Below are 24,207 nucleotides of genomic sequence, written 5' to 3'. Positions count from 1 at the left end.
CCCACCCCTCCTGCCCTGCACAGCACTCCAGGGGCTGTGGGTCACCCCAGCTCACAGCACTCCCCACTTCTCTCCTGCTGAATAAAGCCTCTTAATTATTTAAGAGTGCTACATTTCCATTAGGTGGAAATAATGCATTCGTACAAAATTTATTAAGGAAATTGTCTACATGGTGTTTCTTCAGAATGGGACTGTCTCTGGCTTACGGAAGGGCCTGTGCTCACCGCTGAGCCAGCGGGCATTATTTCAGGAATGGCATTAAGTGCTGGCAGAGCTGCTGCCCACGCCTCGTCACAGAGCCACTACAAGCTCCCGCCACTCAACGCAGGCGGCTCACACACGTGAGGCACAGGCACTGGTGGGCACGGTCTGGCTCACAGCTCGGAGAGAACTGCAAGCTCCTCACGGGCATCAGTAAGGCAGCAAGCCCAGGAAAACACAAAACCTCCTCCTGCCAACGCGGTGCTGTCATACTTTATGAAGCTTACGAATACACAGAAGCACCTACGTGCAGCTCTTGCGCAAAATGGTTCATGTTCAGGAAACAGAACAAAGGCAGGCTGGCTGTGACACCCCCCAGCGCGCACACTGCTGCTACTTGCAGGGACTGAATTTTGAGTGTGAAAACGATGAAATCAGAAGGCAAATTCTTGCACAAAATGACCCAAAGCAAATACCCTCACAGAGACACCTTTAACACTCCCTAGATTGTATTATGTAAGATGCTGGGTCTCTGAAACAGTTGCCCCACACACGTCCAAGCTGAGCCTCACCTGAAACAGGTCTGCCACCAGTCCATAGTCTGCCACTTGGAAAATTGGAGCTTCCGGATCCTTGTTAATGGCAACAATGGTCTGCAAGCGACAGCAAAGCAGCATGTGAACAGAAACACTGGATTAACATCTAGGACTGGATTAACATCCAGGCCCGGATGACAGTGCCACGCCCTATCCAGGAAACACGAGCTAAACCCTCTCCAAGCCCCTAGAAGCAGAAGATGCGCATCACGGCATTTAACGAACATTTCCTTTCCACCTCAAAAAACAAACCAACCCAAACAACCCCCTCAAAAAACCCTCCCTTCCCCGCTTGTTGCATACATCCAGGCTATCCTTCCCTGTTGGAGAGAGTCTAGAAAAAAATTGCAAAATATTATCTGCAAGATCTAAGCCATTACAGAAATAACTCGAGGTAGCCTTTAAAGCAAGTACAATAAAGCCATGGCTAAAGGCCTCTGTACCTACTATGGAACATATCATTTGGTTTGTCGCACAGCAGAAGAACAGGTGTGATCAAAGTCCCAACACCACAGTCCAGAAAAGGTCTGTCTTGGTTTAAACTCTGCCATACAAGTAAATCATTCTCTAAATCTCTGTGACAGCTTCCAGCAAAATAAGTGCGGCTGTCCACATCAAAACCTGCAACAGGATGGGGAGCACTCCATAAAGGATGGAGAAAAAGGAAAAAAAAGACAACAGCTCATAAAATGAACTTTACACCGAGCAGGCAGTCTAAACCAGACTTCCACCTCAGCGCTGCCAGCGTGAACTCGGTCAGATTGAAGGCAACATGACTCCTTGGGACAGCTTTACCCCAACAGTTATTTGATACATTTACCTGCCATTCCCAGGGAGCCACAGCTCATGTCTCTCTTTTGTTCCTTCCACTGAATGTACTTGTCCAGCAAAATTAATGGCTCAGTAGCATACACTTAGTGGCAGTAACTCAAAGATAAAAGTTTGCAAATCCTGGTTTCAGAGCCACAGAAATGTTTTTGCTTCACAGGCCATTTGTATCCTGTGACTCACTATAAAGAAGGGCCACATCGTATATGCAAGAAGGAAGCACCTACAGCAGAGCTGGGCTGCTGCCCTCTTGCTAGCTCACAGCCAGAAACCTGCAAGTTCCAGTCATGCCTCCCCTGAAATATTTTCCCTGGAGTTTACCCCCATTTGCAAATGCCAGCCGCCACTGACAGTTCTACAGCGCAGGAAGCAAAACCCAGGCTGACACCGGAGGCCATTAGCTCAGCAAAGGCTTTTTCCACCCGTACTCTGAGGCCCTGCCACACTCCACAGAACCATCCGCAGGGGCAAACGCTGAGGCCAGCACTTGACGACACTTTGGGGGCTGCCAGCTCTGTCCTTATCACAAAATGATTTAACACCGGTTGGTTGCAAAACTGTCTTAAGCTTTAGTTTGGCAGCCTAGTCCTTCCTCTGTCTCCAGTAGCTGAAGTAACTTTTTAGTAAGATCTGGTTCTCTACCTCATCACTAAATCAGACTTTTCATGGTAAGAAGCAAAAGCATCACCTTGCTTGCAACAGAGATTTGCAAGTTAAATCTCTTCGAAAGAAAAGAAACTGTAACTGCCTCACAAGGGAAGTAAAAATAAGGAAAGAAAGCAATGACGATTCTCCAGGTCTCCTCAAAAGCTACATTTTCTAGCTTGTTATAAAAGGACAAATAAATTATACATTTCACTTGGTAGAAAGCATCTGACTGCTTTGGAAGATTTATGCTGAAGTGTGCCAGTTCACAATGCCAGATAATTCAGTGCTGAGGGAACACGGGGGACACTCCAGAAAGTTCCCATGGCTGCGTAATTCTTTATTTGTAAAAACTGGATCTTTTCAGTAACTACAACACCTACAGGCTTGGGCTAAAAGGAAAGCAGAACACATTTCAAACACAAATAAGACTGAACTTTACAATACACACATTTGTTTACACTAGAAAAACTACGATAGATGGGAGAAATTAAATTGCAAAGTATGCATCTCCTATCAACGAGTTCCATCTGTCCTTATTTCCTATATAAGAACATCTCAGAATACCAAACGTGGCATTGGAAGAGCCAAAACAAGCTGAGGTTTTGCTGTTGCAGTATGGGACAATAGTGCTGCCCAATGTTTTTATACTGTTTTATATCAAAGGTAATTCTGACACTTAAAGTAACAGGTTCCCAGTATTGCTGGTAGTCTTGACTGAGATAAGGCAGGAGAGAGAAATACAAAACAGAGTCAGACCAAGTTTTAAGCAGCTTAAAATACAGAGTTCTCAGCCAACGGCTGATACTAACCCCACCTGCCCATCTTCCCCTCGCCCAAAAGCACAGCTGGAGACCGAACGCCTCGGAACCCAGACATTCTCCATCCTGTGGCCCATCAGATGCTAGCAGGGTCCAGAGGCAGCCAAGGACGACTGTGGTAGTACTGCACCCGTGCCGCTCTCACAGACTCTCCCACCGCCTGACAGTCCCTGTTGTCTCCCTGTTGCTGCACTGTGAGCAGAAGATACTGTTGCACGAAGACCAGTGAGCACACACCGCTACAGATACCATTATTCACACTGCTCATTAGTGACCTTCATATCCCTGCCCATCATTCATCCTTCATTTCTAATTTCAGTTGTTTTTTCTCGTTGTGTCGACTAATGCTGACACCAATTGAGTCCCTGACTTTAGAAGACTGAGGCCCCAAAAAAGGTGCTGTATGCCAAATCCAGCTTACGTGACTTTGCCCAAAAGATACTTAAGTAATATATGCAAAAAGAACTACATTATAAGAAAGCACAGACTGTCCTACCACACAGGCTGGCTTGTGAGGACAATTATCAGTCCCATAAACCCACTGGTCTATCATTGGTTAAACACAAGGATCTGCCTGTAACGTTTTGCAAACCTTTTCCTCAGTTTTATAAGCTATTCAAAGTTCTGCGTTTGGTTTCTGCCAGAAACCGTTAAGTTCACTCCCTGGGAATAGAAAAAAATATATATATCCTTTTTCTAAAACTACTAACAGGGAGGCAGGACAACCTACAGTTTCTGATGCTTGGCATTCAATAGTATGATTCAGCAGGCAATTCTACTCCTCTGTACAAACACTGTACTGTGGGCCAAACTGGCAATCCCTATTTCAGATTATTTGCTTTGGCAACTAATGAGTTAAACCTTTTAAAGTTTTACTGCCATTTTATAATAGGTTTCCATTTGAATGGCTAAATGCAAGAATGTCAGAGACATCTTTTACTTTATGGAATAGTAAGTTCATAATTCAAATTGCACATTGTTATGCATGAATTAATATGTCATACTCTGAAATAAACGCAAATGGAACTATTGTATAGAATGCAGGCATGTGTGGTTTTTTGTGGGTTTGGTTGTTGTTTATTTTAGAAAAAAGTCAATTAGCTGCTTCTACTTACCACTTTGGGTTGTAGTGCAATGGTTTTTCTACTGTGTTGGATGTTTTGCCACAATATTTTTTATTGGCAAGGCTTAGAGGGCTAGCATGTTTTAAAGAAGCAGACAAATGGGCAATTTTAACATGCAAAAAAACTGGAAAACTGGCTAAAGTACTGATGTAAAAGCAAGAAAGTAAACTCATTTCCTTCCTCAAAAATCTTTTCTAGCACATCCATCTTTATATACCTTGCTGTCTTTCATTCCAGCCAAGTGTTGGATTGCTCCAGATATTCCCACGGCAATATAAAGTTCCTAGAAAAAAACAAAAATGAGACATTTTTGGTACCCACGACATAGTTTCAGTAAGCTCTCACTAAACCTTACTCAGAATCAATTACATGCAGTAGTTTTTACATTACAGTAGTTTTCAATATTAAAGACAGCTGATGATTGGTTGCCTTCCCCACTTGGGCATGCAATGCAACTGTAAAATGAGAATCCCAAAGAGGCATCTGGCAAAGATAGATGAGAGAGGGGAGGAGAAGAGGAAGAAAAAAAAAACCACAAAAAAACCCAAAAGGTCTGCATCAAACATAAGACCTGAACGCACAAGACTGCTGCTCAGCTAGAAGACAGGGCGATCGGTGTTACCCATGGCCCTGGAGATTCCCAATGCAAATATTAAGGAACATATAACCTACAAATGGATAATGCAGTTGCCTGAAGAGAAAACCCAGGCTTTTTTGCTTGAAGCCCCTAGGATCCTTTAAGACAGAATGCACAATGCTGAAATCCAGGTCTTGAAATCTTTAAAAAGTTCCCTATGTGGCAGGATAAAACCCTTCAGATACTGCGGTGGGCTAGTGCACCATACATTTGTTGTGATAGTTTCTATTATTCACCCCAACCTTCAATACTCATACGCCCTGAAGCTTTTCTTCCTCCATTCACTATCAGCTCCTGCTCAGGGTGAGTAAAGAAGCACTTCCCAAGGAGGCAACAACAGGGAGTAGATCTTTACACTTTGGGGGTCCCAATCCAGCATCTCCAAAGAGACTTGTATTGAAAAGAGACAACTGTGTACACAAAGAGATCTCTATCGACAGCTTTAATTCACAGCAGAAAAGTATTTTTTCCCCTCAGGCTGAAAGTCATCCAGGCTACAATCTATCCAAAACTAAGTCTATTTTCAGCTCCGTGACAGTTTTCCCACCACCAAAGGAGTCCAAGTAGCAGTCAAGCCTGTACTGTTTAGCTACCTAACTCTACAGAAGATGACACAAAGGCTGTACTTCTCACCAACTCATTCAGCAAGAGGAAACTAACACACAAAGCTAGTCAGGAGATTGTCTGTCAAAACCAATTAAAAGGTGGTATTTATACAATGTTTGGAGAAGACGCAACCTCAAATGCTAACAGAATTTCTTTTTTAAAAATACCAAAGTTAGTCCATCTTTAAGAACACAGAAATCTAATTCAAGAAATTATTTTTGAGGCCAGTGAGGGTAAGGGGGTCAAAAAAAAATCTTTTCCCTGTGCAACTGAAGATGTGCATTACAGTTAAGTGGCTTTTAACATGCAGAACAAAGCACAGCTGTGGAACAGGCACAGACCTACAAAAGAGGCTGGCAAATGAAGGTGTTCAAATACAGAGACCGCGCAGACTGCTTGTTCCATACAGGCCTGACAGTCATTATATAAATTAAAGGAAAAAAAGATTATTGTTTTCTGACGTTTCTACAGCTACAGATTTCACCTATTACATCAGCTTTTAAACAGGAATAGATAAATAAATTTTTATGAAGCTTTTCTACAAAAGCTATCTCCTGTAAAAATTGAAGGGGAGGGAAAACAGCAGGAATAAAGTATTTCCTATTATAAAGGCTTGCTTTGAAATTGAAACACAGAACCTAGTCTATGTATTTCCACAAAAAGACACAGCTGTTGAAGACACTCAGAAATTTCTTAGCCTCGGTAGCTTTTTACTGAGTAGATTACTATTAGAGGTCAACCCATTTGAACCGCAGCTGCAATGTAATATAATATGTCCATATAAGAATCATAGTAAGAATGCAGTATTTTAATTATACCAAATAAAAGAACAGATGTTACAGGAGAAATTATTCTAACATCATATAGTCTTTAATGCCATTTTAATACTTTTTTAAAACACATTACTGTAATGTGATTTTTTTTTTTTTTTAGAGCAATTCATTAAGTGCCAGTCATCTAGACTACCAGATACTCTTATCAGTCTGTTTAACATTGTCAAGTTCAGTCCTTGGAAAGCATCCAGCTAACCAGGAGCCAGATGCCTACGTGTATATTCTATTAAAATATCTAGGAAAGACAAGGATGTTTCATTAAAATGACATTTATAAATCACCAGGCTTATCTAAAAAGCCTTTATTATGCATCTAAGCCATACCCTTCTAGGTCCCGGGCCTCTGGCTCTCTGGCTAAGCTAACGGCCCGCTCAGTAACACTGAGAGCAGACCACCTCAGGAACGTCTTCATACGAAGAACACATAGGACAGCATGTCCCTTACCAATAGTTCTGCATTGTGAAATAAGATTTCACCGCTTACATCTTAGTTTAAATCTGTTCTACAGTTTCATAGGAGGGACACAAAGGACCCACAAGGTCTGAATGATGAAGATTCAACTGGTCAACCAGAGAGGTCATAAATGACTCAGAAATTCAGATCTCTAAGTTTTCAGGGTAATATCCTTGTTTGCACATCTCCCCTGAAATCATTCACTTCTATCATGCCTTTTTCTGAGTCCTACCATTCCTACTGTGTTAGCGTTCAAACTCCCAAGTCGGGGCTGTAGCCCCAAGCACTATGAATCAGTCAGGGAGGAAAAGGGAAAGCAGACTGGCACCAGAGCAGCACCCCTTCCAGCTGGAGTGCCACATGCCTGCCATCGCAGCAGAGAGCACATCAAGGTCTGGAAGGAGATCTTCAAAAAAAGAGTTCATCAAAGCTCATCTATGCAGGAGACCCATGCCAAAGCACAAAACCGCATGAATCACAGTCTGGATCATGCCTCTCAGGTGCCAGCAAAGATGGCTTTACACCAACTTCCAGTTCCTGCTTTCTGGATCCCTGGAAGCTGCTCTAATTACTGCTGTCAGGTGGCTGATCCACAGCCTACAGTTACAGGCACTTACATCAAAGTCCAGGACACGGAGCAGCATTTATCAACTCCCTGGTGCTTGTGCACAGGCAGGTTTCACTGAAGGGCTGCTGCCAGCGCTGTGCCACATGAGAACGGCATAACAAAACAGCACACCGATTCTGTACCAACGGGCTCACTGCACCGGCTGATACAAATTAAGTCCCAAAAGCAATCAAAAGTCAAGGAAACTTTTGGTGTGTAAGGGCATGGCGTCAGATTAAGACAATTGTCTTGCCTCAAAGTAACTTAATTTCACACAGGAAATAATTACTGCACACATGACAGCCATACCACAAATCTTTATTTTTCACGAAGTACATCATGAACACCAGCACAGCGGAAGGGACACCAGAGAAGAGAGGTAACAGCAAGAAAGAGCACAATGGAGGAAACACACAGCACAGGAAGCTGAATGGACCAAACAGCCTGAGTGCACAAAGCAGAGGGCAGGGAGGCGCAATCAGGACGTACTTAAAGATGTGCTGTTGCAGAAAAGGCCTGGTATGCCAGCAATGGGAATACGTGAAGCGGGGAGCATGAGCATGCAGCATACCCAGTAGGTTTCTCACAGCAGCAGCCAAAGCTCATTCTGCCAGTTTGCTGGCACAAAGGCCAAAAGTGTTTCATTTGTCCTCCCACACAATAACCCACAAGACTCCAGTGGGAGCCAGGACCCTGACAGAGACCTCAAAGTTTGTAAGCACATATTTGCATCACAACAACCCTAAAAAGAAACAAAACTCCAAGTCCCACATTTATCCTATTCAAAGGGCCAGATTCCAAATCAAGAATCCAACTCCTCATTTGCTATCTGAAGTACTAATGTAGCCTTGGGTTGTTTTTTTTTCTTCCAACAAACATGACTGTGTTATGTCTTGTAGCATACTCATTGTATGCTAATCATTAAATAATTAAATCCCTTAGCTATCCCCCCTAAAGTCCTATTTCTGCGTTAAACTTACCCAACTTAGATATTAGGATCTACAGCAAGTCTTCACGTGTGCGAATCTGCACAGCTGGCTCCAGAATCCACATAGCCAGTTACACACAGCTTGGATAAGTGTCACCAGAGTGCTATATGTGGATGATTATAATTACCAATATAGCAATGCAGTTATTTTCCTGTGCACACTGACTCTTCCGATTATTTACAGAATAATTTGCTGCATGTAGTATTATTTCACTTTTATTTGTGAGAATATTTTAAAATGCCTTAGGCTGCCTTGGGGCAATTAAGGTACATTTGTGTAAGAGAACCACAACAATTTTTAGTTGCAACTTACAGTGACTTTAAATGCTGCTGAAAGAGACTACTGTGCATCCACAGGTGCAACACAAGATGAGGTAGTCATTTTGCCGGCATGCCGTCAGCTACTATTGATTTTTATGACAATTTTTGAATTACACTGAAAATCTTCAGTGTACATCAATTTATCATGCTACCAGTGGCATGCTTTTAAACAGGCTAGTTTAATAAACCCCTTTGGCACACATACTCTTTTTAAAGGCAGCTCTGGTATTTTATTTTCTTTGCAAGAGTGAAAGGACAATGAAATTAGAAAGGAATCTTTGTAATGAAAATTGCTTCATACAAGTGATTTCTTCCAATTACAAGCTATTAACCCAATAAAGTATTTTCTGGCTTGACATTAGTTCATACATATTACACTGTATATCAAACAATTAGCTGCTATGCACTGCTTCGATGCATTGAGTACGTTCCACTCAAGAAGCACGCATTACTAAACTATATCCCAACTACAGTTTCTTTTTCACTTAAAGAACCTTTGATCGGCCAAGCTACGTAATTACTCTTAAGCGCGGTTAGGGTGTCTGCTGGAGTGCAGGGCCACACAGCAATTTTTTTTCTCTCTCTAGGGAAAAGCACATCAATTGCTTTCAGCTAAATGCACTCACATATGAATATTTTAGTACAATTTAATGTTTCTGCACCAACCCCAAAGGAGCAGAGCATCAATTTGTGAACATAGTTTTCGTGGAGTTAAAAGCTACACTGGATAATGTAGGATGAAAGGGGTTGTCAATCCTTAGCTTTTTAGCAAGCCAGAGAAAGGTAGTCTGTAAATTCAGTCCCAGCTGCACACAAGCAGCTCTCTGAAGTTTGCCACTATAAAGCGACTTTTCAACAATAGTGAATTATCAGAGGAGATAATCCAAAAACAATTTCCCAAGCACGGTCAGCTTTCCCAACACTATTCCCTCTGCTAGCTATCTAACAGCCTCAATCATTTATATTCAAAGTGCACCTGCTGGTATGTTAGTAACACCCACAAACATCATGTACAAATAACACATTCCTACAAAGAAGCTAGCTGAAGGCTGAAGAAATAATGTACCATGAGAAACATTAGTTTTTTACGTGTACAAAATTAGGAAGTAATGAAGACCTTATTATCGATAATCAAGGAGTAGAACATCTTTAAAGGAAGTACAGTCTAGATGACAGGAGTGATACTTCTCATGAAGCTAAGGGAATTAATTAGTTTATTCTGTTGTAAGTAATTTTAGGTAAGAGCTAGAGAACAAAAAGCAACAGAAACACTGGAATAAAATATACCTTGTTTCACTTCCCCTATGCTTCCCCACAAGAAAACATGGGAAACAAAACTTAACAGATATGCTAACCTGAGCAAGCATATGATCCCTAGGAAACAAATGGGAAGTAACAGCAAAGAGTTAGTATCCACTTATTACACAATGAAACCATGAGTCACTTGTGCATTTTGGAGAAAACAAAACCGGGCTAGGTGAAATATTTGATCGATTCACCACCAAATACAAATAAACACTAAATATAGGAATAACACAAATAACGTGATACTGTCTCTCTCCCTTCCTGCTACTCCAAAAGCAAGCAGATGACTACTAAGCGCTAGAAAGCTACCCACTGCACTGAAAGGGACTGCCTAGTAAAATGCTGGGGCATATACAAGCTCAGAAAGCATCCCATCCTCTTGCTGGAGCAACAGGAATTCCACTCCTCTGTAAGAGACTACTCTGCAACTTCATGTATCTCTCTGCTTCCTTGCTACTCAGCTTTCCTTTTCCTGCTTCTAATCTCACCCCACTCCTGCATTTTCTACCTAATTTAACACGTTAAGTTGTTCCTGTTCTTCCATGGCTTTGGTGCCTTTCAACTGAACCAACATCTACCTCTTCAGCATCTCCATTGAAGCTGCACCTACCTCTTTCAACATGCTTCTTTTCCCCTCATTATTACTGTCAATTCCTGACAGTTGTAAATCTGCCTCCCTTTTGAAGTTCCTGCAATCCATTACATCCAGAGAGACCCTCTGATATGAAATCGAAGCTTAAGCACTGAAGCTAAGCAGGTCAGCAAGTTTACTCCTGGCAATCGTATCAGAACTACACTGAATTCCCATCTGCCTTCCCCACCCGAGGTTTCTCAGCACATGCGATACCCAAATGCATCTGCCTTCCATGCAATCATACCACATCTAGCACAATCATCTAGGCCAGTGTCAATTATTGCTACATCATGTATTTCCTAACTTCTGCCTTCCTCAGTTTGCCATCTCATTTTCTTGTTGCCTGTTAGTATTTTGTGCCCTATGTTGAAAGCAACAAGGCAGCAGCAACTGAACACCAAAAAAAAAAAAAACCAGGTTCTGCCAGGCTATGCTTCCCCTGCTGGGTGGACCCTCTGTATGGCACCCTCCTCAAGAAGAAAGCCTTGCAATGAAGTCCGAGATGGTGAAGGTGAGGTGTTTAGCTGTGGTCCACCAATGGCTGAGATGGACACCTTGAGTCCTACAATTGTGAAATACTGGACTGGCCATGTCTTCCCTATTGCCACCTAGGAAAACCTATAAAGAAAGCTAAAGCGGATACAGAACTGGAATCTGAAAGAACAGACTTCAATACAGGAAAATACAATAAATTAGGAAAGAGTGAACATTTAAACTCTGAAGAGACTAACTAGAAGGATGCCCTTCAGGCAGCAGCAGATTCTTCGTAAGGTCAGAGGATAACATTAACAGCCTAAAATTACATACACTTTCTGGAAAAAAAAAACCTTCTCAGTGCCTCTTGAGGGTTTTTTTGTTTTTGAGGAGTGGGGGGAGAAGCTGAGAGCAAGATAATCCCAGTACAACTCCACCTTCCTTCAAAAGCTAAAGGGAGAATATAATTACAATAGGACACCAGGGAAAACTTGGGAGACCATGGGGATCCAAACATATGTGCCTAGTGGCACTGCTGACAGTGTAGGATTTCCCACCCGAATCCCAGATGCTGCTCCAGAAGGAAGTCTCCAGGTCCCGCACAGTAACTACCAGCCCTGTGAATGTAGTTTTAATACCCCAGATGGCTGAAGTGGCATTACACACCTGTTTGTAGGCATTCAATCATGCCCTATGTGCCCCTTCCTCACAAACCTGTACTGCCAAGTCAGAGTTCAGAAAGTAACAGAAGCTACTTAAGGCTTGTAGCAGTTGCTTTCCTTCTCTCACAACAGTCAGAATATTTTGTTTAAATATTAGAAAATTATGCAAGTTCATTAGAAAGATTACATAGTTCTTTTTATGTTAGAAATGCTGCTAATTAAACTTAGGGTAAGGAAAGCTAACACTGAACTAATAAAGCATTCATGTTCCATTTAAAAGAGTTAAGTAACCAGAATACATTATTTAACCGTTCTTCTCCTCCCTCCTTTTTTCTTGTTCATTACTTTCTTTTTTTGTGAAAAAGATAGCTGGGAAGGTTTTTACTGTGAAAACTAGCACCCTGACTAATTGAAAAATTCTTATCTAAAAATAGCAGTTACTCGGGGAAGGGGGGGGGCTTGATTTGCGCAGGGAATTTAGTATTTTCTAACTGGATATACTTAACTAATACTTAACAATAGGCACTCATGGGAAAGATATTCTTATCTAAAACTAATTTGAACAATTATACAGGGTTTTTTTTCCTGAAAACAGAAACTACATACAGTGCTTAATCTGAGAACTGCATTTCCTTTTCCTGTGGAACACCTGCATATAAGAAGTAGCGGAAAACAACTGGCTTCTAACTTAAAAAAATACACTCCTAAAATGGTTATCACTGATTAAAGACACTGAATATACTAAATTACTTTTTTAATTAGGAAGGTAACATTTTATGTTTTAATCTAGTCACTTATGCCTAAAAAATTCCTTCCTTCCATCTCATCAAATAATACAAATCGGCCTTCTCTTTCGTAAGACAGAATGTTCAAACAGGAGCTACAATCAACTGAAATCAACAGGTAAAAAAAGCTACTAACAGAAAAAAAAATAATACACCAAACATTTTAACAACTGGAATAAAACTATACAAAAGAAAAAGTTACCAACGATCCAGCCAAAAAAAACCAAAATGCATAAATCCCAACACGAACTAGAGGTCCGAGGCTATTTTGGGAGTGTGGATGTACTGTACAGAACTAATTCTCAAACAGAACGAAGGTGAAAAGGTGAAGTTTGTACTCCTTAATCAACTGCATTGTTTCATTACTTCAGCGAAACGAACTACAATTGTTTCTTGACTGGCAGTTTGTTCATGTATTAATACATGAGCATTTCAGGAAAGCTGCTGTGGCTGCAAGGTTCTCACATCCTGCGATGCACTGTCTGGGCTGTACTCTTCAGACCACAGCCAGTAATTCCATGACTGGAGTACTCTGTACTCTGAAGAGCACAGCCCAGACCAATGACCAAAATTACCCTTCCTTCACCAAATCCACAATCAAAGGCACAAGGGAAGAAATAAGGACATCTTTTACATGATTACCTTCTTACCCAATGAGCAGCACAGAAGCACTCCCCAGCAGTCATACACGAAAAGCAGCAGAAGCACCTCCTCTTCCTGAGCTTGTAACTGACTCCTCTCCCTCTGTAGTCTCAAAAATGACCCAATTCCAGGGTCCTTTAAAACAATGCATTCCAATCCTCCACTGAGACTGGGCAAGAGACTATTAATAGAAGAGTAAGATCATACGCTGAGATACTTTCCCATCAGAAACTAACAGCTGCACAGGAGACCAAGTATGTCTCAAACTCCAACAGTTTCTCGTATCCAAGATTCCTCCCCTGCTTAAAACCCATACGCCCAGGAGGGCATGCACAATGTCAACTGGAGTTCAAAACCAAACACAAACCCCAGGTCTCAGCTAATACAACTAACCAATGTACAAAGCTGCCTTGCAATTTTCCAGATAAAACATCATGAGCTCTCCCTGAACTAGTGATATCGAGCATACCTCATAGGAAAAAGAAGCAGCCATCTTCTAGAAAATTGTTAAAATAGCTAGTATAATCTTGACATGAACAAGAAAGTTTTGTTCTACTTCTTCATTAAGTGAATTCTATCTTCTACTGCACATAATAATTTTCTAGCTAAAGAACCAAAAAGATGGTGAAGTAGAATTAGGAATGTAAAGTAAGAATATGCAGCTTTAAACTGCCTCATACTTAAGACACCCATCCAGCACACCGAAAAATCAGTTCCTCTATAGTTGGCAACTCTGAGGGCTTCGTATCAATTCAACTTCTACCTCTCCTTACAATTAAGATAAAATATTTTTGATACTTCTAAGCCACTGTATGCTGTCCCTGTATATATTTTAAGAATAAATATTTGAACAATTTGAAAGAAGGGGCATATAGTTTTCAGTACCCTTCATAACTCTCTACTTAATATTTGTTAAGAAAGGAGATGAGAGAGAAATGCATCAGCCTGCTGACAAAAAGATGTAGCACCATGCGATTGTGCCAGTGAGGATCGTTTATTGACACCATAGTTAAACATTCATTACTCAGTCCTGACTGACTAAGGGCTATTTTAACAATCTTCTAGAAGAAGATGACAACGGTGACATTGACGTGATCCTATGATGTGGCTGTATATTCTTATGATTTCCACATGCTGCTACAAGCCATCTGTGACAAGTTATAGCACTGTATCTTCATCAAAACCTAGTTTTTCGTTTCATAATTGTTTATATGCCCTTGACTGTGGAAAGAATGCTCATTGTTGAGCCTCAAGACACACAAACCAGAGCTGAGCTGTCTTCAAATTAGCATTCACCACTTCACTAATGGATATGTGGGTAGTGAAGAACTGAGGATGGCCAGTCTCATCTCGGGCCCTTTCAAAGTACGCAGTTAAGTGACACTCAGCTCACTCCCTGGTTTTCAAAGGTTTGGGTATGCAACAACCAGCTGAAGACTGCCTCCTTATGACAACCAACTCTGCCTTCTTCAGAACCTGCCATTTCCATGTATGTTGCAGTTGCACTTACCGAATTAATGTTGATTAGCCTGCTGAAACCTACAGCTGCAGTATGTTGGGCCTTATGCCTAATGCATGATCAAAAGAATGGGCATTATATTTAAATCTGAATGTTCTTTTAGCAAAGAGGAAGTGTTACGCTGAGAGCTACAGCTGTCCTGAACTATGTCCAAAAAAACCAGTAATTGCATACTATGCACAAAAGACATCGCCAGAATGAAGAGTTAGGGTCGCATTTATAATCTGTAAAGCCTCACAATTTCTTGGCACAGCAGAGGTTACTATCACTGCTGTCAAGATTTTGGAAGGACACTATGCAACCAGATGGACCTTAAGTCTTGTCAATAGGTCTATTTCTCAGAAGCTGCTTTTTGTAGCAGTTGGTTATCATAGATTTACAGGTAAAACATTAGTGTGCCTAGAAATAGCTCCATTTAGGCCTACAGGGCTATCAGATGGCCTCTGATAAGGACTGAAAACAAGAGCAGCAAACATCCCTATCCATATTTCAAGACAGAAGAACTTAGAATCATGAAGTATCTTGTCCAAGAAAACCCAGCAAGCAGAACTGACAACAGACTCCAGGAATCACAAGCTCCTGTCTTTGGTATCTTCAAGTACTGCTCTATTCTGCTGGATGTATTACTGGAAAAGTAATGGTCATGGTTTGAAGTTCTCAAATTTGCAGCTCTTAACGGTACAAAGACTACACATTTCAGATCCTGTCACGGCTTTGGACATGTACAGCTTTTTACTGTTCAATTATTGTGGTTTTATAAATGCAGCAGTTGAAGTAAGACAAGTTTCTCTGCTAAGGTCCGGCTCACTCTCCCTTACTGGTCTCATTAAGCCATTAACAAGTAAAAAGTTGCTCTTTGGTACCTTCCATCGCCGTAACACACGCAAAAAAACCTGCTTACTGAAAGGTTAAACATTTACTTGATTATGTAGCTCAAAGTGTACATATGACAGATTGCCACACCTGCCCATGTTCTTCATCACCATTCCTTACTCATGACCATGACATCGTACCTCAGTACATGCTAGCACACATTCTACCCCCCACTTGAGATGAGCTACATGTTCAGCTTCTTATTTACTCAATTTACTAAAGCTGAAGTGTGCTTTATTTGTCTACCACTTCCCCACATTTCCTCAGGTCAAAAGGAACAACAAAAGTAGACTCCTCCCTGACAGAAAGCCACCCCCCAGATCCAAAGAGACACAGGGACAGAAATCAGTCCCCTGTGGCATCAGGATGCATAGCAGAAAAGATACGCAGCATGTTATTTCCCAACATTAAACCACTCCTAAGAGTACACCCTTGGTATTTCACTCTACAGCAGCCAACCTGTCGATTATTTACCTCCTAAATTTCTTGCAGTTTCATTTCTTACAAAAATTTTACTTAGAATGTAATGCAATAATCCAGTTACAGTTACCAAAACTTAAAATAAAAATCATCACCTGTAAAAAAATGAAAAAACGCTCTTCCCATAGCAATAATTTCAATTTTATGTTGGCAATGACATCTTTCAGCATATCAACAATAACTGTTAGAAAATGAAAAAAGGTTCAGTACAGCCAACTATAAAAAAATCCAGCACACAAAACCTCTGACAAAAATGCCTGCAGAACCCTTCCGACTGACCCAAAATAGAGCTTTACATCACAGCTTGCTGCTGTAGTTTTGTAAATGCATAGTCAAGTGACACTATGACAATGGGCACACTAAGATTTTCCTGTTAGGTTCAGTATTAAGACTTAGCTCATTTCTAAGCGTTTGATTTGAAGGAAAATGTATGCTAGAAAACATCACAGCTCTTGTATGAAAGATATTTCCATACTTACTGGTGCTACTATTTTGCCCGTCTGTCCAACTTGCATGTCATTAGGAACAAAGCCAGCATCAACAGCTGCACGGGAAGCTCCAACTAGTTGAAAGAAAATATTTCCAATGTTTTCTTTTAAAATATTAGCGAGCCAAATTTCTATCACCATAAAAGCACACGTATTTTACTGAAGAGTCCCACACTGTAAGGGCATGTATTTAGAAACTTCCCTCTTAAAAGCTCTTATAGTAATCCCTCCCTATACCACTGGCTGAAACTTCCAAACACTAAGTGCTAATGCACTTCATAAGCAACAGGAAATCCTCACTCCCAGCACCAAAGGGCCATATATTTTAAACCGAGGATTTCAGTCTGGCATATTGCCATTATTTTCTCTTGTTGCTTTGTCAAAAGAGGATTTTCCCATAAATGCCTTCCCATAATGTTCCTCCAAGTTTGAACTGAACACATGTGCCATCTTACACTGCTGTGGAGCTCAAAAGTCAGGCATAGTGAAGAAAAATATCAAAGTAAACTTGAAAATGCCACATAGACGTTTAGTGAAGCCACCAATTTAAGAACAAAGCCATTCATGTAGAACTGTAAATCTATTATTACATGTGAAATCTAAAACTAATGTAGTTAAAATGTTAATGCAAACAGTTCCTCCTTCTCTTTCAACCTTTCCTTAGAATATTTTGCTGAAACACTGTACATGGTGAGTTTCCTCCTGTTCATACAAAAGCATAACAAAAAGACAGAGCCACGCAGACTACAAGAGCTGTGAAAGGGATTCAGTAAAGGAGTAGTATATAATGATGTATGAAGAAAATATCAGTTCTTCAGAGTAAGCTAGGACCAATTTTTAATTTATACAACTCCACTTTTCGTTTGTGAGCTTGTGTTCTGGAGATTTGAGGACAGGAAATATTAGAGTTTAGTATTTTGCTCCATAGACAGGCACTTAAATACACAAAAGACCACAAGGACAAGACAAAACTTTATCTACAAGTACAGTAAAAGGATGTTAAGAATTTGACTGAGACATGAAAATAAAAGCCTTAAGATGAACATTGTTTTTAATGTGACCTTTGAAATATAATAACCAGGGTTAAAAAAAAAAACAACCAACATGGAGCAAAACAAGTTTACCTGCAGCATGTAATTGATCCGCAAGATCATACAACAATTTAAAATTTTCACCGCTCTTCAAGCCTCTCCCTTAAAAGTTAAGAACAAAAAAGATAAAGAACATAATTTCCTTTAAGATTTTTTTTATTGCCTACATATTTTCTGTATGAGTATTTGTGCTTGCAAAGACACAAATATATGCTTGCATGGAGTATTTTTGGATCTGTTACTAAATATTTAAATAAAAGTATTTAACTTTTGGAAATTTAGCTTTTGTCTTTGCAATTAATATTGTTTCATGCATATAAACCAACACCACTGCCTAGTTTACTTCCTGCACACAGCACCATCAAGATCATTCTCTGAAATCGGGGAAATGGGATTTTTTTTTTTACCAATTTGTGCTCCCTCTGCTGGCTTTAGGTACAAAACTCTGTATTGGGATAGCTAAGGAATAATTTTTTAGCCACAGGCTTACAGTAAAAATTACAGCCCATCACTTCATACCTGAAGAGCAGAATACAAACAATGATTTTTGATATTATTAAAGCCATTACTTACTAATTTTTGGACTGCCTGTAATGCTTAGCAATGATGATAGATTTGGATCTAAAACCACTTCATTTTGCTCTAATTTTACAGGGACTCACAAATATGACAATGCTGTTAAAAAGCCTACTAGCATATGTTAAACTCATGTTTTGCTTCTTCACAAAACAAACATGTTAGGTGCATTCCCACTGGCCCCTATGCCCTATTTCAGAATTACATCATAGTATTTTTTTTAATGTATCACATTATAGGGTTCTGCTATAGATATTATTTAATCAAGATGTACCATTACTTCAATGCAACATTACACAGTTTTAGTATTATCTACTTACCACCTGATACGACCACTTTTGCACTAGTAAGCTCTGGTCGATCGCTTTTTGTCAACTTCTGCTCAATCCATTCAGACAAACCAACGGGCGGCGGAGGGGTTACTGCATTGCCCAGAAGAAAAACATCCACAAGACAAAGGATAAAGCCTGTATTTTCAACCTCGTAAATTTCAGCTTAAACTTAATGCAAAAGCTCAGTTCTGTAACCAATTCTACCACAAGCTTTTAACTACTGTAAGTAATAGCTCTGTGGCTCTGACTTATAAGCCTCTGTCATTAGTTGTGTTTAAGTAACCTAAAGTACAAACTGCACTAAAATGAAGGTCTGTTGTGTAAGTAATACATTGATACCAACCCAGCACAGTAAGTGTGGTTCTTAAGACAGGCAAACAAGCCAATTAAGCAGTGCAATGACAGTGCAATACACTACTCAAGTACCAAGCAGCATTCGTTTCCTAACATCCAGATATTAAGAAATACAGGATGGTTCAGGGGCAGGTACTAAGCCACAGAGAAAAAGCACAAGGACTGGGATGAACACACTCGTGCAGCAGGTTACTAATGATCGATCGCCTCTGCTGCATTTACAGCACAGTCATGAAAAGGCCCACAGCAAAAAGCAGTAGAGGTGATCAAACACTGGAGCAGGTTTCCCAGAGTGGTTTAGAAGTCTGCATCTGTGGAGACACACCAAACCTGACTGGACATAGTCCTGAGCAATCTACTGCTCCAGGGGGGTTGGACTAAATCTCAAGAGGTACCATCCAACTTCAACTATTTTGTGATTCTGTAACTGGATTTCTCTTACTATCAAAGCTACACTGGCTTCATTGAAATAATAAATTAAACCAATTTAGTTAAAACCAATCTGAAACAACAAATGGGTGTTCTCGAATCAATTTAAACTGCTACTAATTTAGCTAGACACTGTAATAACCTATCTCAAATGAAATATGACCAATTATAAACCAAAACTGTGCATAGCCAGTCAGTTTTATTTTTGCTCAATCTTGCTTTGAACACCAATCTGGCCACTCAAGCAGCTGTAAGTTAAAAAAGGAAAAGTTTCAAGATTCTCGAGGATTAAGCAGCAAGTGAAAGAGGCACAGATTTCAGTACAAATAATCCCAGTTTCTGGTCAAAGAAGAAGTAGCAAGTGAGCAGATAAACCGTATCTTCCCTTACTAGACACCACTAAAAAGTGCAAGTATCTGTATTAAAAGCATAAAGGTACACAGTTATAGCAATCAGTTTGTTTTGATACATACTTCTGCAAAACATCACCATGCAGTGAGCAAAACCAACTCTATTACATGAAACAACAAACAACCAAAACAAATACTCACGCTTTTCTAAACTGGCACTACCTCCACTTGTTGGTGCAGCCTCAAAAGAAGTTCCCCGTACAGTAAATACTTTAACTGCTTCATCACACTGCACGGTGCAAAGAATATTTCCTAAACAAACAAAAAGCCCACACTATACTTGTGAAGAAGATAATCAGACATACTACGCTTTTTAAAAAGCAAATAAAGTTAGTGTCAGAAACACATTAGCAGTTCTACTAGAACAGACAACATTCAGAAAGTTACTTCCCAAAATTGCAGTTTTAGATGACTAAAAAACATGAAACCTTGGCACTTAATAAACATAGATTACAAATAGTGTAATTTAACTTTTTAGCTTCATGTTTCCAAGTATGATAACAAATCTTCTATATTTGAAGGATATAGAGCATTCAAATAATCTCTTACGAATGAGCTTTTAAATTTCAGAAGCAGGGGGCCACAACCCAACGTTGAAAGTGTCATTTTTAAACATGAAGAGTGTGTATAATTCAAAGTAGATGTTTTATCCTGTTGTATGAATTCATCAGAACAGAAGACAACGAGGCCTACCCCAAGTACCTGTGGGATTGTGTTTCTCTCAACAATATATACTACAAAGTATTTACTTCACACTGGAGGCTGCAGGGAACACTAAAAAAGAAAAAAGCTGCAACACCAGCTATTCATAAACAAAGTCATCTTGAAACTGAATTCCTGGGAAGCAACTTAAAAGTGCAACACAAAACCACATTCTGGTAATGCAACTCAAAATGTAATACCACATTGGTACAATCTTGTACAGTAAAATTAAGAAACACAAGCTAGTAAGCTCATACCTAAATTAAAACACAGCGTCAGACAAGCATTAGAGAAAAAAGACTGAAAAAAGAATTGCAAATTAAGTTCATGAAATATTGTAAATAATTAGTTCAATGTCTTCATAATTAGGAAAAATAACCCTGTGGTATCTTAAATCAGAATTAATGCTAGTCATATTAAATAAAGTTGGACAATTAATGTCTTACATTTTACAAAATCTGATCAGAAGTAAATTACCAAAGAAATGCTGTATGTATAAAGGACATTACCAAACACTACTAATTAAAGCATCAGGCCTGGTTTCTAACTGACAGTACCAAAGCTGTTAGGATTACTCGCTTTCTCACTTGAAAGCTGTTAGGATCACTTGCTTTTCTCACATGAAGCATCATGTCCATTACCAGGTTTCATTTTTATGAACCACAGCAATTCATATTATAAAGTGAGAATTCCTGTCATATTCCAAGGTTGTAGCAACAGGGTTATGTAGAAGAGTTATCAATGTTGGGTCCATTATTGCACAAATACCACTTACCTTCTGTGATTACCCACCTGCATAGATAGTTCTCACAAAAGTGTCTGGTGACTGAATTTCAATAATGTCAGAAACAGGGGCAACATCAAGTTTGCCAGCCACTCTGGGAATAAGATTCTAGAAGTCAAAGATTAAAAGTTAGCAAAGTAAATGCTAAGTAAAATTCACATGGTCAATAAAAAAATGCCTGCTGTCCTGATTTTTACTTCATATAATGCTGTCTGTAAGTAAGAAGGCACATACAACTGTAAGATTTTTGTAGGGCTACTCATTTAGCTTTAGCAGCCAAATAAAATCCCATTATTGTAATAACATTAGACATTTTATGTGACTTACCATAAGTAAACCCTTAATTTAATATCTTAAATTAGGAGGCTTATTTGCTTCAATACTTTAAAAATAAATATAGATGCAATTTACTCTGAAAATTGACAATTACGGATTGCTGAGTTCTTAGCACTTCAAGGGGAAAAAAAAAAAAAAAAGCATTTTTGTAAGCTAGTTACCAGAGACAATAGGAAAAAAACCCAAAAGTCACACTCACCCCCCAAAAGCCAAAAAAAATTTATTTTAAAAATCAGTATTCAAATATTCTCTTGCTCTGAAATTGACACTTGGAAATTACTTAGCACCTTTACAAATGGGAAGGAGGATAAAAAGCAACATCAATCATTAAGAAATTAATGATAGCAAGAGCTTTGCTTACCCGCCACCCACCCCAATTTGGTACAACACAAAGGGCCCACTTCTGAAATCTTTACTCACATCAAGCACTCAAAAATGGAAGCACAAGCTTCCAAGCAAAAGCTATTAACCTTTACTAAGATACTGCAGATCAAAAATAAAAGATAAAATTAAAAAACGCTAAGTCTTAAGGTATGTAAAGATTTCTCTTAACAAAATAACAAGTATACTGATTGATATCGATTGGAAGTGAAAGTAGTCAGATGGAAGGCTGATGTCATTATTCATCCTACATCGGCAAGATTTCTGAAGTATCCTTTTTCCTCTAATTTAGCTGCACCGCAACACTGACCAGATTGTTAGTACTGAGGCTCCCTGTGTACTTAAAAACACACTGCTTAAAAAATAAGTTTTGAAAAACTGTATTTTCATTTAAAAACATCCTGGCTAGGCTGACTTGGATCTGTGTTATTCATATATATTTACAGACACTTCAATGTACATGACCTACACCAAAGAAGCAATTCCCCTTCTCCAAAGACACATGCTTCCAATGTCTGCGCACTTTCATTTCAATCCGCCTATCATACATTTTTCATCTCAATTTACTGTACTTCTCCTTACAATTTTCATAATGCTTTCAGATCACTTAATCTATTTTGTGTTATTGCACATTTTGCCTTGTATACACAGAACTAGCTGGTTACCACTAAATATTATATTTCTACCATACTGTTCCTTTGTCCAAGTCAGCCCATAATAAAACTCAGACATGAATCAGTGTTTCTAACTAATGACTTCTTAAGTGAACTACTGTAACATTTTTTGAAAATTTGAAACTGTCCACAGCTGACCTCTCTCAGGTCTTTGACTCATACTCTCAGACACGTGTCTCTTTTCTACAAGACATTTTCTTTTTTTATGCACTTTGATCTACTTACCTTCCCAAAGGCAGATGCTCCAGCACAAATGTGGGTGTAATTAAATTTTTTATGAGTTTCCAAAATCAAGGGAGTCAGCTCCTCTGAGGATAAAAATATATTGCTCAAAATTTACAACTATCTTATTCTCAATCACAAATATAAAAACCATTATTTTTGTCAATAGATAAGAACAACTCTCACCTGCTAGAAATCCCTTGTACACATCATGCTGAGCCACTAGAACTTTTGCAACACCCTGCACTTTGCTGAGTTCTTGTGCTACCTATGATTACAAATGAATTATTAGTTTGTATTATAACAGGCACCACAACCAAGTAACATGAGAGAGTCCCTGCTGCAAAGAGCTCACAGCCTATAGATCAGTTCAAGCTGGAACACAAAAGTATGTGAATTTCGAAAGCAGAACAAACCTGATGGAACAAAATGCGTATGTTCTGACTCATAGCATAGTGCCTTATGGGATAATGAAAATTAATTCTGTGGATAAGAAAACTGCAAAGCAAATCAAACACAGGAAAGCTTGCCTCCTGTATGCAGGATTACACAATGATCTCATGATTTATTACAACAGCCGATAACAATCACACTTGAGGATTACTGCTCAGTATTCTGATAAAATCATCAAGAAACCAATCCTACTTTCTTTTTAAATCAGTTGATATCTATCACACATACAATGCAAATACAGAAGTATGGTGATGGTGTGATCTTTGTTCAAATTTTAGGAGCCATCTTTTGCTTGCAGCTGACTCTCTGCCTACTGATGTGATGTATATTGTCAATTCTGTATTTATGCATTTTTTCTTTTAAATTTGCAGAACTGACGTTTCAATGATAAAAGGGTTGTTGCAGATCAGAGAGGACTGACAGCAGTGTCTGGAGACCACATGCATTGTCCCAGGACTAGCGCAGTTTTACTGAGTTTGCTGAGTATCAGTTTACCCTCAAAAATTAACAAAAGGAAATAAATAACAATTCCATAATAGCTGCTACAGAGTATCTGCTTGAGTAAATGGCTCTCTTGTCCTACCAATTCAGATTCTTACAAAGAAACTTTTAAAAAACTGCAAACCTTCATTTTTTGTGAAGTACTTTTTCCCACCATGACATATGTTGCCAAATAGACACAAAAAAAAATTTCCGATCCATTCTTCTACTATGTGAGTGCCAAAGAATAAGGAAAGATCAAAGGCTAACATATCAGGCAAAATTAAGTATTTTTTCTATTTTCTTGATCTAGATAAGTATTTGCCTCTGGGTCTCCACCTCAGAACACCTGGGTCTCACTTTAGAATAGCCACTGAGGTTTCTCCACCTATTTGTGAATTAGCTGCCCTAAGTATGCCTCCTGCATAAGATACTACAGACTGCTTTCAGAATAACAATCC

At 39.4% G+C, this 24,207-nt stretch overlaps 1 protein-coding gene across 1 annotated transcript in view; it reads right to left on the bottom strand.

Moving 5' to 3' along the window:
- The window catches only part of ETFA (electron transfer flavoprotein subunit alpha), a 30,954-nt gene that overhangs the window by 202 nt on the left and 6,545 nt on the right, over positions 1-24,207 (bottom strand). Inside the window, exons 3-11 of the mRNA XM_080396883.1 lie at positions 23,000-23,081; positions 22,817-22,899; positions 21,209-21,308; positions 19,856-19,966; positions 18,510-18,611; positions 17,647-17,715; positions 16,514-16,596; positions 4,433-4,498; positions 774-854 (exon numbers count right to left, since the gene is read on the bottom strand). Coding sequence (XP_080253009.1) covers positions 774-854; positions 4,433-4,498; positions 16,514-16,596; positions 17,647-17,715; positions 18,510-18,611; positions 19,856-19,966; positions 21,209-21,308; positions 22,817-22,899; positions 23,000-23,081 — 777 coding nt within the window. The remainder of the gene's footprint in view (positions 1-773; positions 855-4,432; positions 4,499-16,513; positions 16,597-17,646; positions 17,716-18,509; positions 18,612-19,855; positions 19,967-21,208; positions 21,309-22,816; positions 22,900-22,999; positions 23,082-24,207) is intronic.

The sequence above is a fragment of the Falco punctatus genome, assembly GCF_963210335.1.
Source record: "Falco punctatus genome assembly, chromosome: 7".
Classification (NCBI taxonomy): Eukaryota; Metazoa; Chordata; class Aves; order Falconiformes; family Falconidae; genus Falco; species Falco punctatus.
The sequence above is the reverse complement of the archived record's forward strand: the minus strand, read 5'-3'. Positions and strand labels throughout refer to the sequence as shown.